This window comes from Serinus canaria, chromosome 11 (genome assembly GCF_022539315.1).
Source record: "Serinus canaria isolate serCan28SL12 chromosome 11, serCan2020, whole genome shotgun sequence".
NCBI lineage: Eukaryota > Metazoa > Chordata > Aves > Passeriformes > Fringillidae > Serinus > Serinus canaria.
In genome coordinates this window covers 12,626,679-12,647,765 of record NC_066325.1, presented here as the reverse complement: position 1 = coordinate 12,647,765, position 21,087 = coordinate 12,626,679, and the positions used below count along the sequence as shown (strand labels likewise).

The window sequence follows — 21,087 nt, the reverse complement described above, 5'->3', positions numbered from 1 at the left end:
GCTGCACAGTGAGGCTGGGCACATGGGGATTTCTGGCAAAAGGACATCTTATGTCACATCCTGACCTCTTGGAGACTGCACTCCTGGACTGAGAACAAGGTCTGTTCCCTTGCAGGCAAGCACTGGGCTCATGCCACGATAGATTAAACCCACCAGATATGTTTCAATGTACATTAAAGCCCGCCCTCATTAATACTTTTAGCGTCCTCTGAAACAAAATCCCATGGACAGGGGAGGCACGGCAGGCTCCTCCTGAGGCTGCTGTCCACTCCATGGAGGGACAGGCTGGCCGGCCGTCCGGGAAAGCTGGCTCAAGGCAAGAAGCTAATTCCGGTACAAAACTCCTGGGAGAGATGCAGTTGGAAGTGTTTGCGGGCAGGCAGTGGGACTGTGGCCATGCAGGGAGGGCCGGGCAGCCGGGCTCAGCAGACGGCAGCGCCAGATGGCCCCGCCGGGCGCTCCCGCAGCGCTGCCGCTCCGCCGGCTCCTCCGGCCCCCCGTGAAACCAGACTGTGTGCGGCTTCTCCGGGCAACATTAACAACTGCCTTGGGCAGCCTGGCGCTGTGTTTCAGCGTGAGCTTTCCCTGTGCATGGGTATTGCTCCTTCTCCCAGCTAGCCCAGCTACCGCACCCCTCCCAAGGAGCTCTGCAGCTCAGCCCGGCAGCGCTGCAAGACTTTTCTTGCGTGGCTTTCTCTATTTCATTGAAATTGTTGTTTAAATAAAGAAGCTATTTGCATTTTTGTGGTCTCATGGCTCCACAACTGACCCTCTCATTGAATATGGAGCAAGCCAACAGGGAGCTTCCTTCTTTCTTTTTGCTGCTGTCTGAAACTCATCATGAGCTACTAATGCTACTTTCAGTGCTGACATCCCTTGGATGCTTCTTCTGCTGGAACAGTGACCTGAGTCATTAAAAACCTTCTGCATTCCACAAAAGGAGTTGTTTTTTTTTTTTTTTTTTTTTTTTTCAAATTCCCAATTAGCTTTTTAGGTGCATACATAGCTGTGTCCATTTTGTGCTTTTAAAATCTATCCTCCATGCCCTGGTAGGATTTCTGATGCAGCTGTACCAGTTGCAACATCCCTGCTATGTGGAGACTGCAAACGAAACACAGCTCTGGATCTCCAAGGGTCTGGATTCAAAGCACAGCAACTGCAAAGCACAAGGGGCTGTTAAGAAAAGGCTTTTGAAAGCAGGCAATGTATTTCAAGGTACTTTTTAGGCAACTGCTGCAAGAATTGCTGGTGTTTAGAAGAAGCATGGGGCAGAAGATTGCCTGTGGAAGGCACATCTGTCAGGAAGGGCTTTGGAGGATGCAGAAGCCAGCAATGAGTAATGACTTGGCAGGAGCTCTGCAGACACAAATCTATACACGGCCATCAAGCAGGAGAAATAGTAGTGTTTAACACTGGAAGCATTTCATCTTCCAAAGGCTGCTTCCAGCATTTGTCAGTGAATACTCATGACACTCGTGTGAGGGAGGGAATGTCAGCAGCAGCAGCTGAGATGAAGCTTTAGACACACAAAATGCCAAAGAAAATGAAAGAAGAGGCTCTTTGTGGCAACATTTCCTCTGCTTTTTCTCCCTTTTCTGCCCATGGGGCACCAGCTGTTGATGGTCATCAATATGCCAGGGACCTGCTGGAGCAGGGAGAGGGGCCTTGGACCTCCCAGCTGGCAAAGCAGGGAATGGGTTACCTGAATCCAGCCTGGGGAGCAGTAAAAGTGCACTGAGCCAGCACTGGCCACTTGACTGCATTTGGCAGAGTTTGGAGTTAATTTAAATTGTCTTTACCAAAATATTCCTGTGTGCTTTATGCTGGGAACTCACTAAGTCTTGGTGTGGTGCTGCCTTCCCTGGGAACAGCTTCTGGTACTTATTTGCTTGGATAAAACATCATTCACAGCAAGGGGTGGGAAGAGAACATCTCCAAAACTCCAGAGCTTCTGATCAAACTCTTCCTATAGAGCTTAATAAAAGACCTGCATGCCTGCCAGCACCAGCCATCATCACTCTGGGTCCAGGGGTTACACAGGTTACATACTAAATGTAACCAATGTGTGGTTTTTCTGCCCTGATTTGACACAACACCCATGTGGATGCTGGGTGCTCCTGCTGGGGCTCAGACAGATGTGTGGGTGGGCTGTGGCACGAGAAGCAGAGAGGAGCTCCTGTTTTTGGCCAGCTCTTTGCAGGATGTCATTGGAGGCATTTTAAGGCTGAGATGGTGAAGAGAAAGGTGGGTGCTGGCTTGTGCCAGAGCAGGGGAGGCAGTGAGTTGTGTTATTGCTGTTAGTGCCCAGCAGAGCAGCAGCAGGTCCTTGCTGCTCAACAGTAAATGCATCATTTAATGCTCTCTAGGGGTTACTGACAGTTACCAACCATTCTGGGCTGTAGCTGGTTGGATGGGTGACAGACACCTCGTTTTCCTCTGCAGGCCTTCCCTGCTTGCTCACATCCTGGCTGGGGATTTGTCACAAATGTCCCACAAATACTGTCCTGGCAGAGCACAGCCCCTGATGGGGACTCTCCTCTGGCTCCCAGGTGCCCTTCTCTTCCCACTCTTCCTGCTGTCTCAATCTGCCTCGTCTCCCTTCTGCAGCTCGTCTCCCAAAACGTCCCCTAAGCCTCTCCCCCTGTCCTCTCCCTCCTGTGCCACCATATGTGTTCCTGTCACTGCCTCCTGCACTGACACTCACCTGGGCCCTCCCCTTCGGGCTGTGCTGCTCTGGGCTGCTCTCACACCGTCTCTCCTAAATGGGCACAGTGAGAAGAGATACTGTCCCTCTCAACCACAGCCTGAAGAGACCTCCTGAGACCTGAAAGCCACTCCTAGATCAGGCTCCCAAGAGAGGACAGCTGAACTTCTGGCCAGCCTGCAAAGGTTCATGTTTTTCAAGGTAATGGACTTCTAAGAGAGGCAGAGAAGAGGCAGGGATCAACATTGCCCGCCTGCCTCAGGTGAGGAGGGCCCTGAGTGGGATCTTAGCGGTGGTTGTCTCACCAAGACAACTAAGAAGCTTTTGGGGTGGACTTCTCAGAGTCCCTCCATGTCCCCAGAGGTGACACCCCACTTCTCACATTCCCTTCTGCCTTTGACTCAGCAGTACCCAGAGTTCTTGGTGGTGGCCACACATACCTCAGCCCACCTGCATTTGTCCTCTCTGAGCCCCCAGTTTTGCTGTGCTGGGTGCTACCCTCATCCTTCTCACTCCTCTTCTCTGCCCTTCCTTCTTCCTTCCCTTTCACTTTTCCTTCCTACTCCATCACTTGACCCAAACCAGCTCCCTGAGCTCTCCTTTGCCAGTGTTAGCATCCATCTCAGTCCTGGTAAGGAGATGCCCTGACTGGAGACACCAGCCCTGCTGAGGCACAGGTGACACAGGAAAGCTTGTACTCAGCCAAGGGGGCTCAGAGCACAAGGTTGTGCTTCTCAAGGGGTTCAGATGCCCAAGGAACAATGAAGGGCCACGAGGTTCTTGCACACTTTGCTGCTGCCCAAGCATGGGGAAGTTTCCCAAAGCACCTTTCCTATCTCAGGCACTTGGCAATCAGACTCTGCCTACAGAAGCCAGGGTTAAATATTTTTTGTGCTCCCCAGCATTTCAAGGCTGAAGTTTGGAAAGTGATGCTGTGTGTTTGCAGGAGCACCACCTCTGCTGAATCACTAAGGCTGGGAGGTGCTGTGGGAAAGGTCCCCAGGTTGGATTCCTTGTCAGAGTGCCACTGAGTGTGAAATCTCCATCAGGACACCATTCCTGGGGCATCTTCACTGCCTACTTCAGGGGTCCCAGGCCAGTGCCTACATGACCTCCATGGAAGTGCCTCAGAAATGGGTTACAGCAACCACTAGATAAATTTTATCATTAATTTTGAAGAACTTGAGGTAAAACTCCTACCAGTAATGAATGCTTTTAGACAAGGCTTAGTAGGCTTTGTTACTGTGTCCCTGTTACTCAGACACCAGCAGAACTCGATATGGCTGTTTTACTTGTTCAAATAGCTGTCTGGAAAAAAGGAGAATGTACAAATCCAAGCTGTGGTGGCTGCATTCAACACCAAACCCTCCAGCTTTGGGGTCAGAACTGGAGCTGTAAGGTACTCTCAAATAATCAGGTTGTATTCAGCACTTCCCAAAGGAATAGTGTTTTTTAAAAAGGGCAAATAACCAGGAGAATGAACAATATCTCTTAATTTTCAAGGCAAAATAAAAGTTTTGGTTCCAAACTACACTGTTCCTGACCAGTATTTTAAGGCTTTGACTTTTTTTCTCTCTTTAAAACTGAAGTATTTTTGTCTTTTGGCAGTTGAAATGCACTTCGTGGGAAATGCGTTAGCTCCCTGCACAACACTGTGAATTGGAACGGAGGAGTAGAATGGGGCAGCAAGGGAATGAACCGAAAAATGAACCAAAATAAAACAAAATGGGTCTGGGGAAAGCAGAACTTGCTGCAGAGTTTTCTGGGAGAGGAAGAGGGAATTATGCATTTCTTCCTTGTCATCTTCTGAGGAGGAAAAAACAAGGAAAGGGAGGACCTGTCCACGGGAGCGGAGGAGGCTCCGGGCGGTGCCAGGAGAGGAGGAGGAGGAGGAGGAGGAGGAGGAGGAGGAGGAGGAGGAGGAGGAGGAGGGCCTTTAGTAGAGTCCACAGCCCCGCAGGTTGTTGGCGATGATGACATCTGTGACGGCGTCAAAGACGAACTGGATGTTGTTGGTGTCGGTGGCGCAGGTGATGTGAGTGTAGATCTCCTTGTTGGCCGACTTGTTCTTGCTCTCGTACTGGGTCTGGATGTACGCCACCGCCTCCGTGAACGCGTTGGGGCCTGCAGGAGAGCCAGGGCAAAGGAGAAACAGTGGGTTAAAGCAGCCCCACCACCTGGAACCTGCAGGGTGCCTGCAAACAGCTCTTGTGGGATGTGGGGAGCTCCTGCGGGGCTGCTGCAGCCCAGGTGCCCTCTCTCCATCTCGGGGATGGGCAGCACTACCAGCCAGGATTGCTGCCAGGCAGGAGATGCTCCCTGACTGTCAGCTCAGCTGTATTTTTATTCTGAGTTGCTGTTTATAGAGATGAAATAGATGAGGGAGCTAAGTGTTAAACAGGCTATGATGGAAGAAATTCCACATCATGGTGACAAAAAATAGAAGAAATGCAGTAAGTGCTTGACCTAGGGAAAAGGCTTAGCTTTTTTCCTTTTTTAGATTTTTTTTTTAATTAAAGCTTCAGTTTTTGATGGAAGAGTTGACATGAATTGAGGGCAGTATTGGTAGCTGTGCCCTCCCTTCCCTAAATCATTTAAAAAAGGGACATTAAAAGATATAGTCTCTGTTACATGGCAAAATGGGCTTTTCTCAAAAAAACTCCCAAAGCCTAACAAAAAGACTGATACACAATGTCCCTTTTTTAAAAGGAATTAGGATTGCAGTACTCTCTGCTACAGCTAAAATCACACTGTGAGGAGTTTCTTGTTTTGATATACAGAGATTTCTGTGCCAAACCTCATTAACCCTCAAATTTTGTGTTAAAAAAAGCTTAGAAGAAGTCATGCAAATGAGTAGGTCCTTTCTCCTCTGGCCAGCTCTGAGCCTGCTCACACACATGGCTCCTTTTGGGCACCTCCTTAGGGCTGATGAAGGCTCTGGCTGCTCCCAGCACTGCCTGGCCCCCAAAAGGCTCCACAACAGTAAAACTGCTACTGGTTTTGGATGCCTTTCTCTCCATGACACTTTACTGATGGGAAATGCTGTTATTTGCTAGAATAACAGCTGGGGCTGGAGATGTGCTGTGGTGGAAGGCAGCTGCTCTGGGAAATCCCACTTGCACATACATGCCCTGCTAGTGGAAGACACAAATTCATGAAGACCATGGGACTTGAGAATAAGTGTGAAGTAAGAGAAGCAAAGTTTTTTCTGGGAGCAGATTCTTGCATGGAGAGCTGTGTAAAGAATCAGTTCCACATGCTGAGCACAAGCAGGAGGTTATTTTATGAACAGGAAGTTGGTTGTTCAAACACATGAGGATTCGGATCCTTGATTCTGTCTAGGAGAGCAGGGAATCACTAAAGCTAGCTTGGTTTAAATCAAGCCATGGATTCTGCTGCTGCTTTACTAAGTATTGTGGATTAGTTAAAAGCATGAGTGAATTAAGGGGATGGAAACAGTGCTCCAGAAAACAGCAGGCAAATTTGTGGATGCAGTCTTCTAATAATTCCCTGTCAGCAGAACTAATGGACATCAGAAATTTCATTTCATTAAAAGCATTTTGTGGACCTACTTGTGATGTTGAAAGTCTGCTTGTTCAGTTTATAGGCTTTTATCAAATCATTCTTTTTAACCCCAGGGCAACATTCTAATATTGTTGCTTTTTCATGAGGCCACAAGGGTTTCATCCTGTGGGCTGTGGCCACCAAAGCAGGGGCGAGCAGACTGAAGTGAGTGCCTGTGTCTAAAGCCTGGGCTGAATGTTAGCACAGCTAACTCAGAACAGCATTGCTGAACACTTGGGGGTGAGATAACTCCTCACCTCAGATCCCTGTTGGATCAGTAAAAGGACTTTCAGCAGTCAGACCTCCTGCCCTCTCTGCTGACACAAGAGAGACAAGAGACCTGTTGAAGGTCTCTGTTATTGTGAGAACTCCCAGCTTCCAGAAAAGCATCCTGAAGGAATTTAGAGCACCTTTGGAGTGCCCTGAGACTTGAGGAAGTTTGGTTTGGTTCACTTGTGGCTGAAGTGCTCCAGACAGAAGCTTTCCTCTGTTTAATCAGCCCAGAGCTTAGCTCCATGTGTATGAATGTCTGCCTCCCCCACTGAACTTCCCTCTTGGGCTGGGATAGCTTGGGAAGGAATTAATAAAATGACATTCCTTCTTGTTCTGTCTCTCTGACATCAGGGGTTCTGTGAGAATGTTATTTCAGACTGAGGTTTCTGGGAGACAGCAGTGAAGATCTACAAAACCAGAGGCACAAAATGTGACCAGGAAGGAGTGAGAGCTGAAGGTTTCCTTCACTGAGAAAAGGGAAGGGAAGAGAACATGACAGAAACCATCCAGTACAGACAAGCACCGCTATAAAGAGGATGGTGATGAGCTGCTCTACAAGCCATCCAAAAGCAGCAATCTAATTTGCAACCAGGAAAATCTGGGGTAGGCATTATTGTGAGCTCAGCTGTAAAGACTGAAATTTCCATGATTAGATCTTTTCAGACAAATATGTTGGAAATATGTTGGTTCTGTCTGGACCAAGCAGATGACTAGATGGCTGAAATGTGCTGGTAGTGACAAACACCAAAATCTTCCCTGGAGAGGAAGCCTGCAGATGTTCTGAGTTCAGCTGGAGTTGTTCAGCTCCATGGCCACAGACCATTCAGCCCAAAGCAGCAATGAGGGATCACTTTGGTCTATTCACAGTGAAAAATCAGCTGCTCAGAGATAAGAAGCTCTGGTTAATAATTTGTTGGCCTGCCCAGAACTGTGACACTCCTGGTGCTCCTGGTTCACAACTGTGTTTCCTGACAAAGAGATTGGCTTCTCTGTCTGTGGGCTTGATTCATCTGGATGTCTCCGGTGAGTTTAAATAATTCATGACGCTGAAAGTTTATTTTTGAGCCATCTCAGAATGGTAATGAGGGTTTGTGGAAGCTGGTGAGATGCAGAGGAAAGCATCAGGGTGCAGCTGCAGCCTCTGCATGGGTGATGTATTCCCATCATTAGCAGGTCAGATGCCAGGCAGGCAGCAGGAGCAGGGGACTCTCTCCCCTGCCCATCCCAGAGCTCCTGCTCTCAACTCCACGGATCACCAAGGCCTCCTTCTCCCCAGGGCATGGCTCACTGTGACTCTCCTCTGCCTGTACTGTGGATTAAGAGGTGTGGGAAGATCAAATATGAAACACCTTGTTTTCTACCTGCATTTAACTGGAAGTGTTTTCATGTCCAGACACTTGATATTGGCAAGCCTGAGAGCAAAACTGGGGACTCTTCAACTGCTATGATGAAAATGTATCGCTTGAGCTGAAGCAGCCAAACTGTGAGACCTCCTGTCTGCATACTGGAGGGCTGATCATGGAATCATAGAATGGTTTGGGTTGGAAGGGATCTTTAAAGGTCGTCTAATCTAACCCCTCTGCAGTGAGCAGGAACATCAACCAGGTCAGGTTGCTGAGAGCCCCATCCAACCTGGACATGGATGTTTCCAGGATTGTGATGATTCTACAGCCCACAGTGCCTGGAAGTGGAGAAAGTGGCCAGGAACTGCAGAGGGATTCTTTCTGTGGCCATAAGAGACCATGGTTGGGTATGAAAGAACAAAGCTGTACTCCATCTGAGGACAGCCTAACAAACCCCATGTGTTGGTCTCCTGTCACCCATTTATAATGGTTACACTCACTGCTCCTTTCTGAGAGCGCTGCAAGAAGGTTCATGATCCTGTGTGACACAGGGAACCAGTGCACAAGGGTTTGGGGAGTGCACAGTGGCCCCAGACCTGCAGGTGCTGCCTTGGCATCAAACCCACTGGTGAGACGTAGATCATACACCCGAATCAGTGGTGGTGGCCCACCCTGGTGGTGTCAAGTCATCCTCCTGCTTTAAGTGGACCATGGTGGGGCTGATGCTTTGGCACTGAAATAAAACCTGTCGTGAAGCCAGTGGGAGCTCTAGCTCTCCATCTTTAGCCTCGTTGCCTGTGATACACTGCAGCATCAGCCTGGCTGGGGAGAGCTCTGTGGGCCCTTTGCTAAGCACTGCTGTACAGCCACATTTCTCATTACCTGTGTACTCAGGAAAGCAGATACTCAGTGGAGATTTCTTAATTTTTTCCTCAAATATGTCCTTCTTGTTTAGAAACAGGATGATAGATGTATCTGTGAACCATTTGTTGTTGCAGATGCTGTCAAAAAGCTTCAGAGATTCGTGCATGCGGTTCTGCAATAGAAAGGAAAGATCACATCAGGCCAAAGCCAGCGACCCAGGGATGTTCAACATGTAGGGAAATCTAAAACAACTAAATTAAGGAGGAAAGCAACAAAAAAGAAAATCTACAATATACATAATAAGTTTATGTATACATACAGCTGAACATATACATACACAGATGCGATCCCTATTACATTTGACACACAATTAGTAACTTAAGGGCATTTAACAATACAGAGCTGTTTTGATTTTGCATAACATTAATTTACAGGATCCCAGCTCATAGAAATCATCATGCACCATGCATGGATGGAGAATTATTTTTGCCCTTTGATCAGATTTATGTGTTGGTGTAGCTCATGCAGATTTTCTAAAACGTTTTTAATCATTTTTCTAAAATGTTTTTTCCACTTTCTTGAATGTGTGTGGCACACAACTGGTTACATTAACCAAGGACTGGTAGATCCTTGAATTAATCTAGAGTTGGAAGCAGACATCAAGGTGACATAATTTTGGAAATGACCTTGCCGTGACCTTTGACTGGTTTTGTTATTTTGTTTAGTGTTTTCTGTTGTTGTGCTTTTAATTTTTAAACTTTTTGGTTTTAGTTCTCTTGGAAGACGGCTCAACAGAAAGTGTCTCGCAGAGAGGAAAAAAGTGAAAAAGGAAGAGAAAATAGTATAAAAAGGAAAAACATAACAAAGAACATCTAAGAACGACCAGACTAGAAGTCAGGCAGCTACCACTGGTGTTAGCTCATGCCTCTAGAAGATTAGCAGAAGAGCCATACATCCAAATGTACGCACAATGACAAGTCAGCTTTTTGGTTAGAGGTCATGCAAAAAAAGGACACGGAAAAGGAGAGAGATAAGAGGAATGGAAAAACCAGACCAGTTAGAGAGCTGTAAAGTCCCCCACATGGGTTTATGGTGGTGGAAAGAGCTCACGGCAAAGTCAACCAAGTGTCATGTTCCCCGCTGCTTTCAACTCCCAATTCAGTTTTTCTTTTTTTTTTTTTTCTCGGTTCAAGAGAAACTTCATACCTGCCAAATTTGGTTGGTCTCTCAAATGCTCATTTTTTGGCCTTTGTTTGGCTAGATAAGGTCAGACGGCCGAGGAAAAGCTGTGGAGGTGCCGAGGCTGGCGACGTTTGGCGCCGAGGCCGACGCCGGAGCGCGCACGCCGGTCGCGTGGCCGTCTCTCAGCCGGGAGCCGGGGAGCGCAGAGAGCAGCCGTGAGGATGAAGCACACCCAAGAGTCAGGGGTTGTCAAAGGCAAAGCATGGTACAGGCCAGACCGGCTCCTCGGCTTTTCCAGCGGGATCTCCATGGGACTGCACTCCCCAAACCCGCCAGTGCGCGTAAGAAACCAGTTACAGCCATCACCACAGAGACACTGGAGAGAACGGGGCTGCACGGGCTTGTTACTGGAGGGGTTTTGGGGTGGGTGCAGCATGTCCTGTTCCCCCCAGCCCTGGATTTGGGAATGTGGAGTGGTACATAAGTCAGCTGGGGGCCTTCACCCCTCTCCCACTCCATTTCACACCTGTGCTGGCATAAGGTTGAGCCCAGCGCTTCACTGATTAACACATTCCTTTTCATTGATATGCTTTAGTGTCTACTGAATGTTTTATACAGATAGAAGAAGCTCCATGGATGAAAGAAGCATCTGATTCAGCCCAGGGTGAAAGAGGACACATGTGATTTGCTGTGCCCTGTCTGGAATGACCACACATTTCCCCACTGTTTGCATCGACACACGGGGACAACGCGATCACACACAAACATAAAAATGCATTTGCTCATTGGGTCTCAGTTGCAACATGTTGCTTATCTGGATCACCCTGTGCCTGTGGGCTGGTTTTTGCTAACCCATTTGGTACTGGCTCATGTGGGAGCTCCTGGAGCAATGCTCCCCTTTGCTGCTTGTGGTGCCAAAATTGTAACCACATAGAAACCTGGTGCACAAAGGTTTTGAGCAGGAGATCCTTGGATACCCAAAGCCTTTGGGAGGAGAGAATGAAGTGGAAGGTGGTCAGGGGAACAGAAAGCAAATACAATTGACCATTTCTTTAAGCAGGGTGCCTTACAGAACATTTTAAATGACATTTTTATAATTCCTGCTGATTTAAACCTAAAGTGTGGAGAAACATGGGAATGCTGCTTGTGGGCTAAACCCACAGCTCATCCACAGCAGCCATCAGCCACCTGGGCAGCCTTGTGCCACGGCCACCACACTCCACAGCCCTGGTGGAGAGCAGAAAGGTGAAACTGCTCTTCATGGCATGGGGAGCACCATGGGTGACATCGGGTTTGTCTAAGAAACAGAAGCTGAGGACTTCTGAGCTGGGCTTCATGGTTAGGTGAAGCCAACTTTTCTACAGTTGTAGGACTAGGTAAGGATCCTACAGAAGTCCTCCTACATCTCTGATCCAGTTTGATCAATTTGCATTGGTGCATGTTAGGAGATGAGACAGTTTTCCCAACAACCAGTGGCTATTAGTGTTCAGTGGTAACCAGAATACAGAATCACAGAATCATTTACACACAGCAGAACCTAATACATCCCACTAGAACATGAGGGTTACACTGAATGACCTCTATTTCTTTTCAGATTCCAGAAACAAGCTTCAAAGCTTCCCAAGGCTGTCTGACCTGGCTTTCTGATCTCTACATGTTGATTTTCCCTCCAGCTTTGCCAGTCAGACAAATAAACATAATGAACTACTCTGCCCACTCATCCTTATTTATGTGGGAAATGTTTTGGTCTTAAAATCCACCTTTTCCTTCTCTACCACTGAAGAGAAGATTACATTATTCCAAAGCCAGAAGCTGACATTATTCAAAAGCCATAAATTCCTTTCTGTGTGTGGCGAAGGTGCAGAGCAATATTCTGGTGAGCAGGCATGGATGCTTCTGTTGCCATACATGGATGCCATATGGGAAATGCTGCTGCATCCCAGGAGGGCTTCTGGGAGCCCATGCATGGACACAAGCTGTCCTGGTGCTGGCTAGCATCAGGAATCATCACCATCTCCCTTTCCTTTCCCTCCCCAACTGTTACTAGTTCAACAGATGTTTGTAGGAGCCCTGCAACAGCTCAGGCAGACCCAGGTGCAGAGGCAAGGATGAGGAAGCAGTGTCTGGGTACCATATGAAAAAGGACAAACTGCTGCTGAAGGAGGAATAAAAAGTTAAATCCCCCATATAATCCCCCTCCTCCCAGTAAATCCACAGTGGAAGATCAGTTTAGTCCCTTGGAACTTGGCTGGGGCCCCTTTCTGCTGTGATGGACCAGATATGCCTATTCTGCTAGGAGCCACTAAAGATTACACTCCTCATACTTTTAGATGAAGTGACACAAATAATTTCATCTGCTTTTGGACCCATCATGCTGCTTTTTCTCACTTTATGTTGGGTCTCTTATTAAGGGAAGAGCTCTTCAGACATTAATTTCTTAATGTTACTTCCTATTTCAAAATTGGAATTTTAAATCCTTACACTGGCAAATATTTCATACCCCAACAAGAAAAGTAGCCCCAACAGCCATGTTACACAGGAGTAACCACTTGCCCATGCATATTCAAAGTGCAGTTAACTTCTCCTGCACAGGACAAGAGACAGAATTGCTCACAGCTGAGATCAGATGTCATTGCACAGCCATCACAATGGCTGTGAAGAACAAACAGCTTTTCACTCAGCATGAGGGAGAAAGGATGCTGCAGTCAAGACTCTGTCCAGGCAGAAACACACTTAAAAAAAACATATTTTTTTTTTCCCAGAGGATGGGAGGAGACTTGGTGTTTTCTGCAACACCCAATTGATTCAATATTTTCTGTTTTCCTTGGTGATTAAGTGCTAGCTATCACGTGAACTGTAAGGACACTGATGGTTACCCTAAGCACAGCAACTCCACATTCCCCCTTCTGCTTTTATTTCCTAAGCCACTTTGGCTTGCTTTGTCACTCCTAAGGCAATTTCTGAGCACTGCAATTCCATTTTCCTTGTCCAATGACAGCAGAGAGAGCACAGTAACCAGGTCATGCAGTGTGATCCAAACCAACAGGCCAACACTAATGCACCAAGGGTTACCAGCACAGAGCCTGCCACCCATCCCATCCTCAGCAACAGGGACACAAACAATGCCTGCATGTCTTGCCTAGATATCGTTGACCTAAATATCTTAGCTTCAGAGACAGCAATGTGCAGCATCAACATCTCCCTCTCTTGCCATGACTCCTTTGAATTTGCAAGGTAAAAAAACAGAGGAGAGTCTCAGTTCCCATGGTAGGTCCCATTCCATTGCTGCTTTTAAAAAAATTCCATTAGGAATTCTATTTAGAAAGAACAATGGAAATCTACCTTTGTGAATCATCTTCTCTAGTTTTACTGAGTGATATGACTGTCCCTCTCTCTTCCCAGATTACAGAGCTGAGGCTTTTCCTTCTGTAACTTCAACTTATGAAACAAAAAGACCAGTCCCAAATGAAACGAAACAGCCTTGTTATGCTAAGACATAATCCAGGGAGGTGTTCTGCCAGTTAAAGCAGGATGTTCCCACTGTGTACAAATATGGCAGAGGGCCTGGCAGGTCCTTGAGAAGGACTTGGTAAAAGCACAGGCAGGTGTAATACCTTGAGGGCAGTGCCTTGTGTGTTGGATGGGCTGGGCAGAGGGTAGCATTTTCCCACATGAGCTCTGCCTTGGGCTGTGGCTGGCAGCAATGGGACTGATGAAGGCACTGCTTGAATCTCTCTCATGCCTTGTTCCTCTCCCCTGGGAGCTGGGCACACAGGGACACAGTTTAGATTTGCCAACAGCAGCATAAGGTGTTGGAAGCAACGGGAGAAGTTGGATTTAGCAGTACTGGGAGTTTCTGTGAAAAGTGTGATCTTAACGGGTGCATGGGCCTAAAAATCACAGATGCAGAAAGTTTTCTTTATTTTCTTTATGTCTTTCTGATCTGGACATAGGGGAATACTTGCTTTCCTCGACTCCTGCTGTGTGGCTCTTTGTGACAGGGAATTAGAGAGAAAATACATCCCTTATAAAAGACTGCCTGCCCTTAAGAAGCAGGGACAGCTTCAAACACAATGATCTTGTTTTAGCTGCTGCTGGAGGATGGGTGCTCAGTCTTTTAAAACAAAGAGCACAATAACCCACAAAACAACTTTACAAGCATAGAGCTGTGTTTGAATTTTAAGGGCAGGGACAGGTCAGAGAGTGCTTCACCCAGCCTTGCTTAACCAGCTCTTTGGAAAGGATTCACCATAAACCTGTTTGTGAGCTTTTTTCAGTGGCACAAGCTGATCCTACACCTCTCCCACCTGGAGCTTACCAAGGTGAGGCTGTCCCTGGTCCACGTGATGCTGACTGCATCTGAAATGCAGTTTCCTCCACCTGAAGTGTGGTTTGACTTACAGAAGTGCAAAAAAGCACCTGTGAAATCTTGTGCTCATTGACAACAAGGTGCTGAGTGCAGGAGGAAAAGCCATTCTCTACAAGCACCCAGATTTGGAGGGGGTTTTTTGGACCCTGATAAGCAGTCAGGTTTTTTCCCTCTCATGGCTCCATGCCAGCAATGAAAGCTCTCTCCAAGTCCTTTCATACTCATGGAGACATCTGTACAGCCCCCAAACCTTCAGTGGCTCAACACAGCTGCAAGTGCCTGGACTGTAGTAAGTGTCTCTAAAAAATGAAGCTGGAGGAGCAGCATCCAGCTCACTTTCTCAGCTGCCTCCTCTTTGTTTTCCAAGTGAGAAGCCATAGAAGCTGATTGACGTCACGCAAGCCGGCAGATGTGACGGATGCAGGCAGCAAATCAGCTGACTGAGGAGGGGATGCTGCTCTACTGCTGGGCTCCTGGGGAGGCACCACATTACCAAGGGGGGGAAAACGCTTGGGGGTTCACCTGGGAGGGGCCAGGGTCTGTGGGTGCCACGTTTTCCACCTGCCATTTGTGATGGGGATATAATAGGGCAGGCAAGCTCCAACACCACTGTTTTTTCCTGTGCACTGGCCTTGCTCAGGGCTCTTTATTTGGGCCAGGCAGGGGCGTCCTGCCGGCGTGGCGGCGGCGATGCCGAACGCTTTCGCCGTTTGCGCCGAATGTGTAAATGAGCAGCGGCTGCCTCTGCCCTCCTGTTGCTCAGCATCCCCCAAAATGTGCTGTGAACAGGGACTGAAATAGCAAGCAAATGTCAGTGCTGTGCCAGAGCTGCACCAAGCTGCTCTCCTGCTGCAAAGGGAAAGTTGGAGATGCATAAATCCCAGTTTCTGCAGCGTGGCACTTCAGGGGGCAGGCTGAGCTGGCTGTGGGGTGGTGCTGGGTGAGGGACAATCACTGACAGGCCTCTCCCCAGGAGAGATGCTCTAACCTCCAGTTCAGAGGAGCAGAGTAAAGGCTGACATTTAAAAAATGGCATTGGCATTCAGGCTATTCCATTTTGTGCTCCATGGCTTTGAATCACAGGCTCTGACTTGTGTAGATGGGCACCTAAAGGTGACCTGCATTAAAAGCTGCCTTTGGCTTCACAATTTGGGTATCACAATCCAAGCTATACCTACAAAGCACCTTGCTCTCTACTCATATCACAGCTTTACTCTCTGCTCCTGGACCTTCCTCTCCCTCTGGGTTATTCTGTGTCTCTGGCTGATTTTGCTGCCCACCTGCAAAGCTCTATAGTGTTGAGCTAATGACTGGATTTTTCAAATCATGTCAGGAGATTTTGGTTCCTTCCCAGTAAATCCTACAGGGCTGAGCATCCTTGAATGTATCAGGGCCAGGGTCAGGGGGGAGGAGACAACTGGGGATTATAAATAAGTGGACATGACAGGATGCAGAGTGTCTCAGTCAGTCTGGAGGGAGACACAGTCATGATCACAGAATCACAAGGACCATCCAATCCAACTCCTGGTTCTGCACAGAACAACCCCAACAGTCACACCATGTGCCTGAGAGCATTGTCAAAATGCTTCTTGAACTCTGTCAGGCTTGGTGCTGTGACCACTTCCCTGGTGAGCCTGTTCCAGTGCCTGACCACACTCTGGGTAAAGAACCTTTTCCTAATTTCCAGCCTAAACTTCTCCTTGACACAGCTTCATGCTGTTACCAGTCCTGTGACTGGTAATGTTAATATCATCCAGAATACTGGCATCAATATGATTCAAACAACCAGGTGATTTCATCAAAGGGTTTGCTAGAGCTCATAAACCTGGCTCAGAGGCTAGAAACCACAGTCCCCCTAGTCTTTTTGGGACAAGACAAATGTCACCTAACAGCAATATTTCCCTTGATTCCATACTTATCCACAGCTTTCTGCAAGCCTGACATCTTTACCAGTAGGAGAATAAAAAGCCTCAGAAAGACAGAGCTGGCAGAAGCAAGCACTCCATGCTGCTGCTGCAGATTGGGCACCAATGAAATCATTACTGAGTCTGAGTATGGCCTCCAACTCCTTTTCATTAGACAAATGTAACTGGGTGCCCACAGCAGTTGTCATTAGTCCCAAAAACATGCATCCCCATCATTCTAAACGAATGGTCAGAATACAGTAATGAGTCTTACTGCATCCTTTTTTGTGTATTCAATCCACTTGTATTAATTGCAGTCTAATACCAGGGAGCACACAGGTCCTCACCAGCTTTATTTCCAGATGGTATTTTGAGCCTAATGTCACAGTGGGAAGTCATAAAATATCTCCTAGAGCAAATTACCTGAGGACTTAAACAGTTCCATTCTCACTAAGGAAAACGAATTTCTGTAGCCTGAAGAAATAGGTTTTATTCCTGGGCTGAGTCCCAGGTGTGCACAGCTGTCCTGCACCTCTGCACCATGGCCTGACTGCTTCCCTGTTTTAAAGCCCACCCAGCTGTATCCTCTTGCTGGTTATAGGTTCCTGTAATGCACTTTGAGAACACAGGTTGGCTAGAAAGGAGAAGCAAACCCTTTGCCTTTATCAGTGTAAGGAAGCATTACCTGGGTATGCAGACTTCGTACCAAAGAAGGTGAAGGAGGGGAGCTCTCCCCAGGATTTCAGAGCCAAGGGACAAAAGCACATTACTGCAGCACCCCAGGGAGCATTCGGCGATCTCTGAGGAGTTGCTGGCTATGCAGTATCCCACACAGAGCTGTTGGGGCCTCCAGGACCCACTTAGACTCACCGTGGTTTCGTCTTCATGGAGCACCTGGTCGTAGCCACTCAGCGCCACGCAGAAGATGATCGCTGTGACATCCTCAAAGCAGTGGATCCACTTCTTGCGTTCTGACCGCTGGCCCCCGACATCGAAGAGCCTGCAGCACAGGGGAGCACCATCACCACCCACTCCTGCCCAGCTACCAGGGAACTTGAGCATTCTGGGCATTCTCTGACCACGTGGGTCCTGGCAGGCTCCAAACACAGAGCAGTGGGTCTTTCCCTGCTAGCTTGGTCTTCTCCTCCAGAGCCTGCAGCCGAGGAGAGCCAGGAGGAGCAGTTACAGACAGGGATGTGGGGACCTGTGGGAGAGCCTTAGCAGCATGCTGGGTCTCAAAGGGGCAGTGGAGGTGGAGACCTCACACTCTTGACTTTGATATGCTCTAAGCACTGTTTGTGTGTGGTTTTCTGTCGTTGTCCCTCTTCTCTCTACTGGATGGCATCATGAGGGTCAATGTATTGTGTTAATTACATGTGACTGACCCACTTAAGAGAAAAGATCTGGCCACATATTCTTACATTTATGAGGTTTGATCAGATTTGGGGCTCAGTCTTGTATTATACATTCCAACAAAGAGATGTTGTTTGGGTTAGTAGAAGCTGCCATGAGCTTCTGTCATACAGGAAGTGACTTTCAAGACAGGATTGCCAAACTTTTCATTTTGTTGACCCTCCAAAATGCTGTGTCTTCCACAGTGGGAGCTGTCCATGCATTAACCAGCAATTTACCAACTTCTTCTTTAGGAGCTATGGGGAAACCCTGTGATAAATAGTTGTTCTGAAAATCTACTGTACAACTTTAGACTAACCTGAAGTGGAGGTTTTTGAATGTGAAATGGGTTTCTACGATGCCAGTTGTTTTGACCCTGGTTCGGAGGATATCCTGCTCCGTGGGCTGGTAGTCTGCAGCTCCAATTCGATCTAAGCTGTCTAGGTAGCTAAGGGAAAAGAAAAAGAAAACAGCTAAGAATAAGACACACATTAATCTTTGTCAATCTCAGATGGATCCTTCAGCTTCCTATTAATCTTTTTCAATCTCATTTTTCATGGCTGAATGTATTGTAGCTAAAGCAAAAAAATATCCTATTCTGGGGAAAAAACAAACCTCAGTAAGCTAAGCATAAAATCTGATAGGCAACTGAAAGCAGGAAATTAAGCATGGTGTGTTGTGGGTCCCGCCTGCAATCTGTGAAAATACACAGTTTTAATATTAACTTGCTATTTTTATTCCCTGAGGAACAAGGGTCCAAATCAGTCCATTGTGCTGGGTTCTGTACACAAAACCATTTTCTGCCAGGGTTTATTCAGATAAGAGGCTGCAGCATACAGGTCTTGCTCCCAGAACACACAGGTCGAGTCCCCTTTGGACATGCCTCTGAGCTGGAAGGGAGGGAGGGACACGCTGGGCCTTGCTTTCAGTCAGCTCAGATGAAGGGAGATGAATCTGCACAGGTGAGTCACTGCTTCAGCTCAAAACCCAGCACAGGGCTGGGGCTGCACGAGATGCAGCTCTTGGAGAGAATCCAGGACTCCACTTCAACGGTGATAATCTGGGAGTACAAAGTGGGGCTTTGGGGGAAACAGAGAGCAGATATAGCTTTCTAAAATGTTTGGACAGTTTAAAACATGTAACTTAATTCTGCTTTAGGCTTAAAATCTATGAACACGGGCAATGCTTCCCTAGGCTGAAACTTGGGGTAGAAAGTCCTGTCTTTTGGCATGAAAGGTTTGTGTAGAGGAACCCAACATCTTTGCACATATGACCACAATCCTGTTTTCCATCCACATTCAAGACAATTTTAAAAACAATTTATAAAGAAAAGAGGGATTTGGATTACCATTTAATATGAATTATAAACACAGACCTGCATCACACAGCACAGTCTTTCTCACCACCATTAAGACGGCACACAGACACTCCAGTTTCTCTTAAAAGGAGTTTGATGTGCATTACAGGGCATAAATGTCCACCTCTGGCCCCAGGAGCATCAATCTAATGCTCTGAGATGCTTTCAGTATATTGTGAATATAACAGAGCATGTCTGTGCATGAACGGTGATCTTTTCCTTTGATCCCTGTGCCTGGATGTCACCCAGAGAGGCAGTGGGGCAGGAGGTGACCTGCTGCTGGCAGGACAGGAGGGGACCTATTCAGGTGCCAGAAGATGGCAGTTTTGCCCAGTGCAACAGGCGGAGAATAAGAAGTACTAAGAGGAGCTGCACAGTTGCAGAGAAAGAAAAGAGTTTGTTGTCTCAGCTGAGTGTGAGATGGTATGAGCTGGAACCATTCACTCAAGACAACCATGATGTCTATGCTTTACTTTCAGTTTAGCTAAATGCAATTTTTTTAAAACGCAGAACATGGATTTAGTTCTAATGAGTAACCAAACCAACCCCCCTCATTTGCCTTGCCATAGCACATCCCACTTGGCCTGAACTTGGCCCTGACCTGCTACTGGAGATGATATCCCTGCTGCATCCAAACCAAGAATGGCTTTCCATTTGTGTCCTGGAGGGAGTGCACTGAGCCAGGGCTCTGGAGCAGGACACCTGGAGAGCTGGGGCTGTGCACTCTGCTACCCAACAAAACTCCCTGCCACTGTCTCTCATGCCTACCCCACAAGCCTGGAACAACAAACAGACAGCCAAACTCTACACTAAGGTCAAACACAAACCTCACCCTGCTCGTATCATGGATTTTCCCTACCCATCATATTTATAATTTATTTTTCCTAAACAATTCCAAGAATCACATCACCCAGAGGAAAGTATATAAGCTAGGCAGGCTTATTTTTGTTGTGCCCTTTTTCAAGCATTTAAAGGCATTGTGGTTTTGTGACAGATGCTCCTTTAATAACCCTGTGATGGGCACTGGATGGATGAATGGGGCTTCATTTGAAATCAGATCCTGGGCTGTGACGGCTGAAGCCACCATCACTCATCTATTCACAACTGGTGTCAACTGCTGTTATTTAAGAGACAGCTGCATCTCTTCACAGGGCCCTGCAGACTGAGGCAGCTCTGCAGTGCTGGTATTCAGAGACTCAGGCTCTCCTCTGTCCTCAGCAACTTCAAGGTGATGTTAAAAAGCTGAGGTGTAAGAGGGGGGATTTTCTTTTCCTCTCGCAGCTCTTGGCAGTATCTTGAACTCCTTTATTACTTCCTCCACCTTCATTTTCTGCATTTTCTGATGACCCAACTCTCTTCAATTTAACATTCCAAATTAATTATTCTTGCTTTTGAGATCCTCCTTTTATGCTGGGAATGCTGCAAACGAAATTTACTGCAAAGTGGTCAAAGGACTCAGGTCCTCAGCAGCACAGTGATGGAGAAGCTCGTTATTGAAATTGCTGCTTCCAACCTGCCATGATTTGCTGGTGAATGGCAGCATCACCTAAACCCTGGGCTGTGTGCTGGGATTTCAGGGCATTCTCACTCACACTACAGCATGCCCAGTCCATGACTCTTCCACACAGCATTCCCCTTGGCTGCCTGACAGCAAGTCAGTTCCAGATTTAATTTGGTCCTGCATTAAACCTGGCTCTGAGGCTTGGAAAGCCTTGCCTCCCTTCCCTGGTGATGCAGCCTCGTGTCTGGCTCCAGCTGAGTTCTCTGGGGGATCAGGGGTTTGGGGAAGCTGGTACAGCCTGCCAGCCTCTCAAGAGGGCAACATGATAGTGACAGAGAGAGGGGAGAGCCAAGCAGGATCCATCCCATCTACCCTCTCCTACCTGACAGCATCCAGTTTGCAACCCCAGATGGGATATCTCCATCAGAACCTCGGCTGGGGGCCCTCCAGCACCTGCTTCCCACTGCTTTACTGCTGCTTGGCAGAAGAATACTCAGTCCCCCCATTACTCAACCTTTTCTGGCTGCAGGTGAGCTGAGCTCTGCAAGTCTAGAGCCTTGATGTCACTCCCACACCAATGCTCCAGCCTGGCTGCTGGGCACCCCAGCTCCAATACCTGCCTGCCAATACACCC

General features: G+C 47.6%; 1 protein-coding gene across 1 annotated transcript in view; it reads right to left on the bottom strand.

Moving 5' to 3' along the window:
* Window positions 1–2,580: 2,580 nt before the first annotated feature.
* Window positions 2,581–21,087, bottom strand: part of GNAO1 (G protein subunit alpha o1) — a 129,910-nt gene continuing 111,403 nt past the window's right edge. The window contains exons 5-8 of the mRNA XM_009090660.4: window positions 17,915–18,043; window positions 17,074–17,203; window positions 8,767–8,920; window positions 2,581–4,828 (exon numbers count right to left, since the gene is read on the bottom strand). Of these exons, the coding sequence (XP_009088908.1) occupies window positions 4,641–4,828; window positions 8,767–8,920; window positions 17,074–17,203; window positions 17,915–18,043 (601 nt within the window). The 3' untranslated portion in view covers window positions 2,581–4,640. The remainder of the gene's footprint in view (window positions 4,829–8,766; window positions 8,921–17,073; window positions 17,204–17,914; window positions 18,044–21,087) is intronic.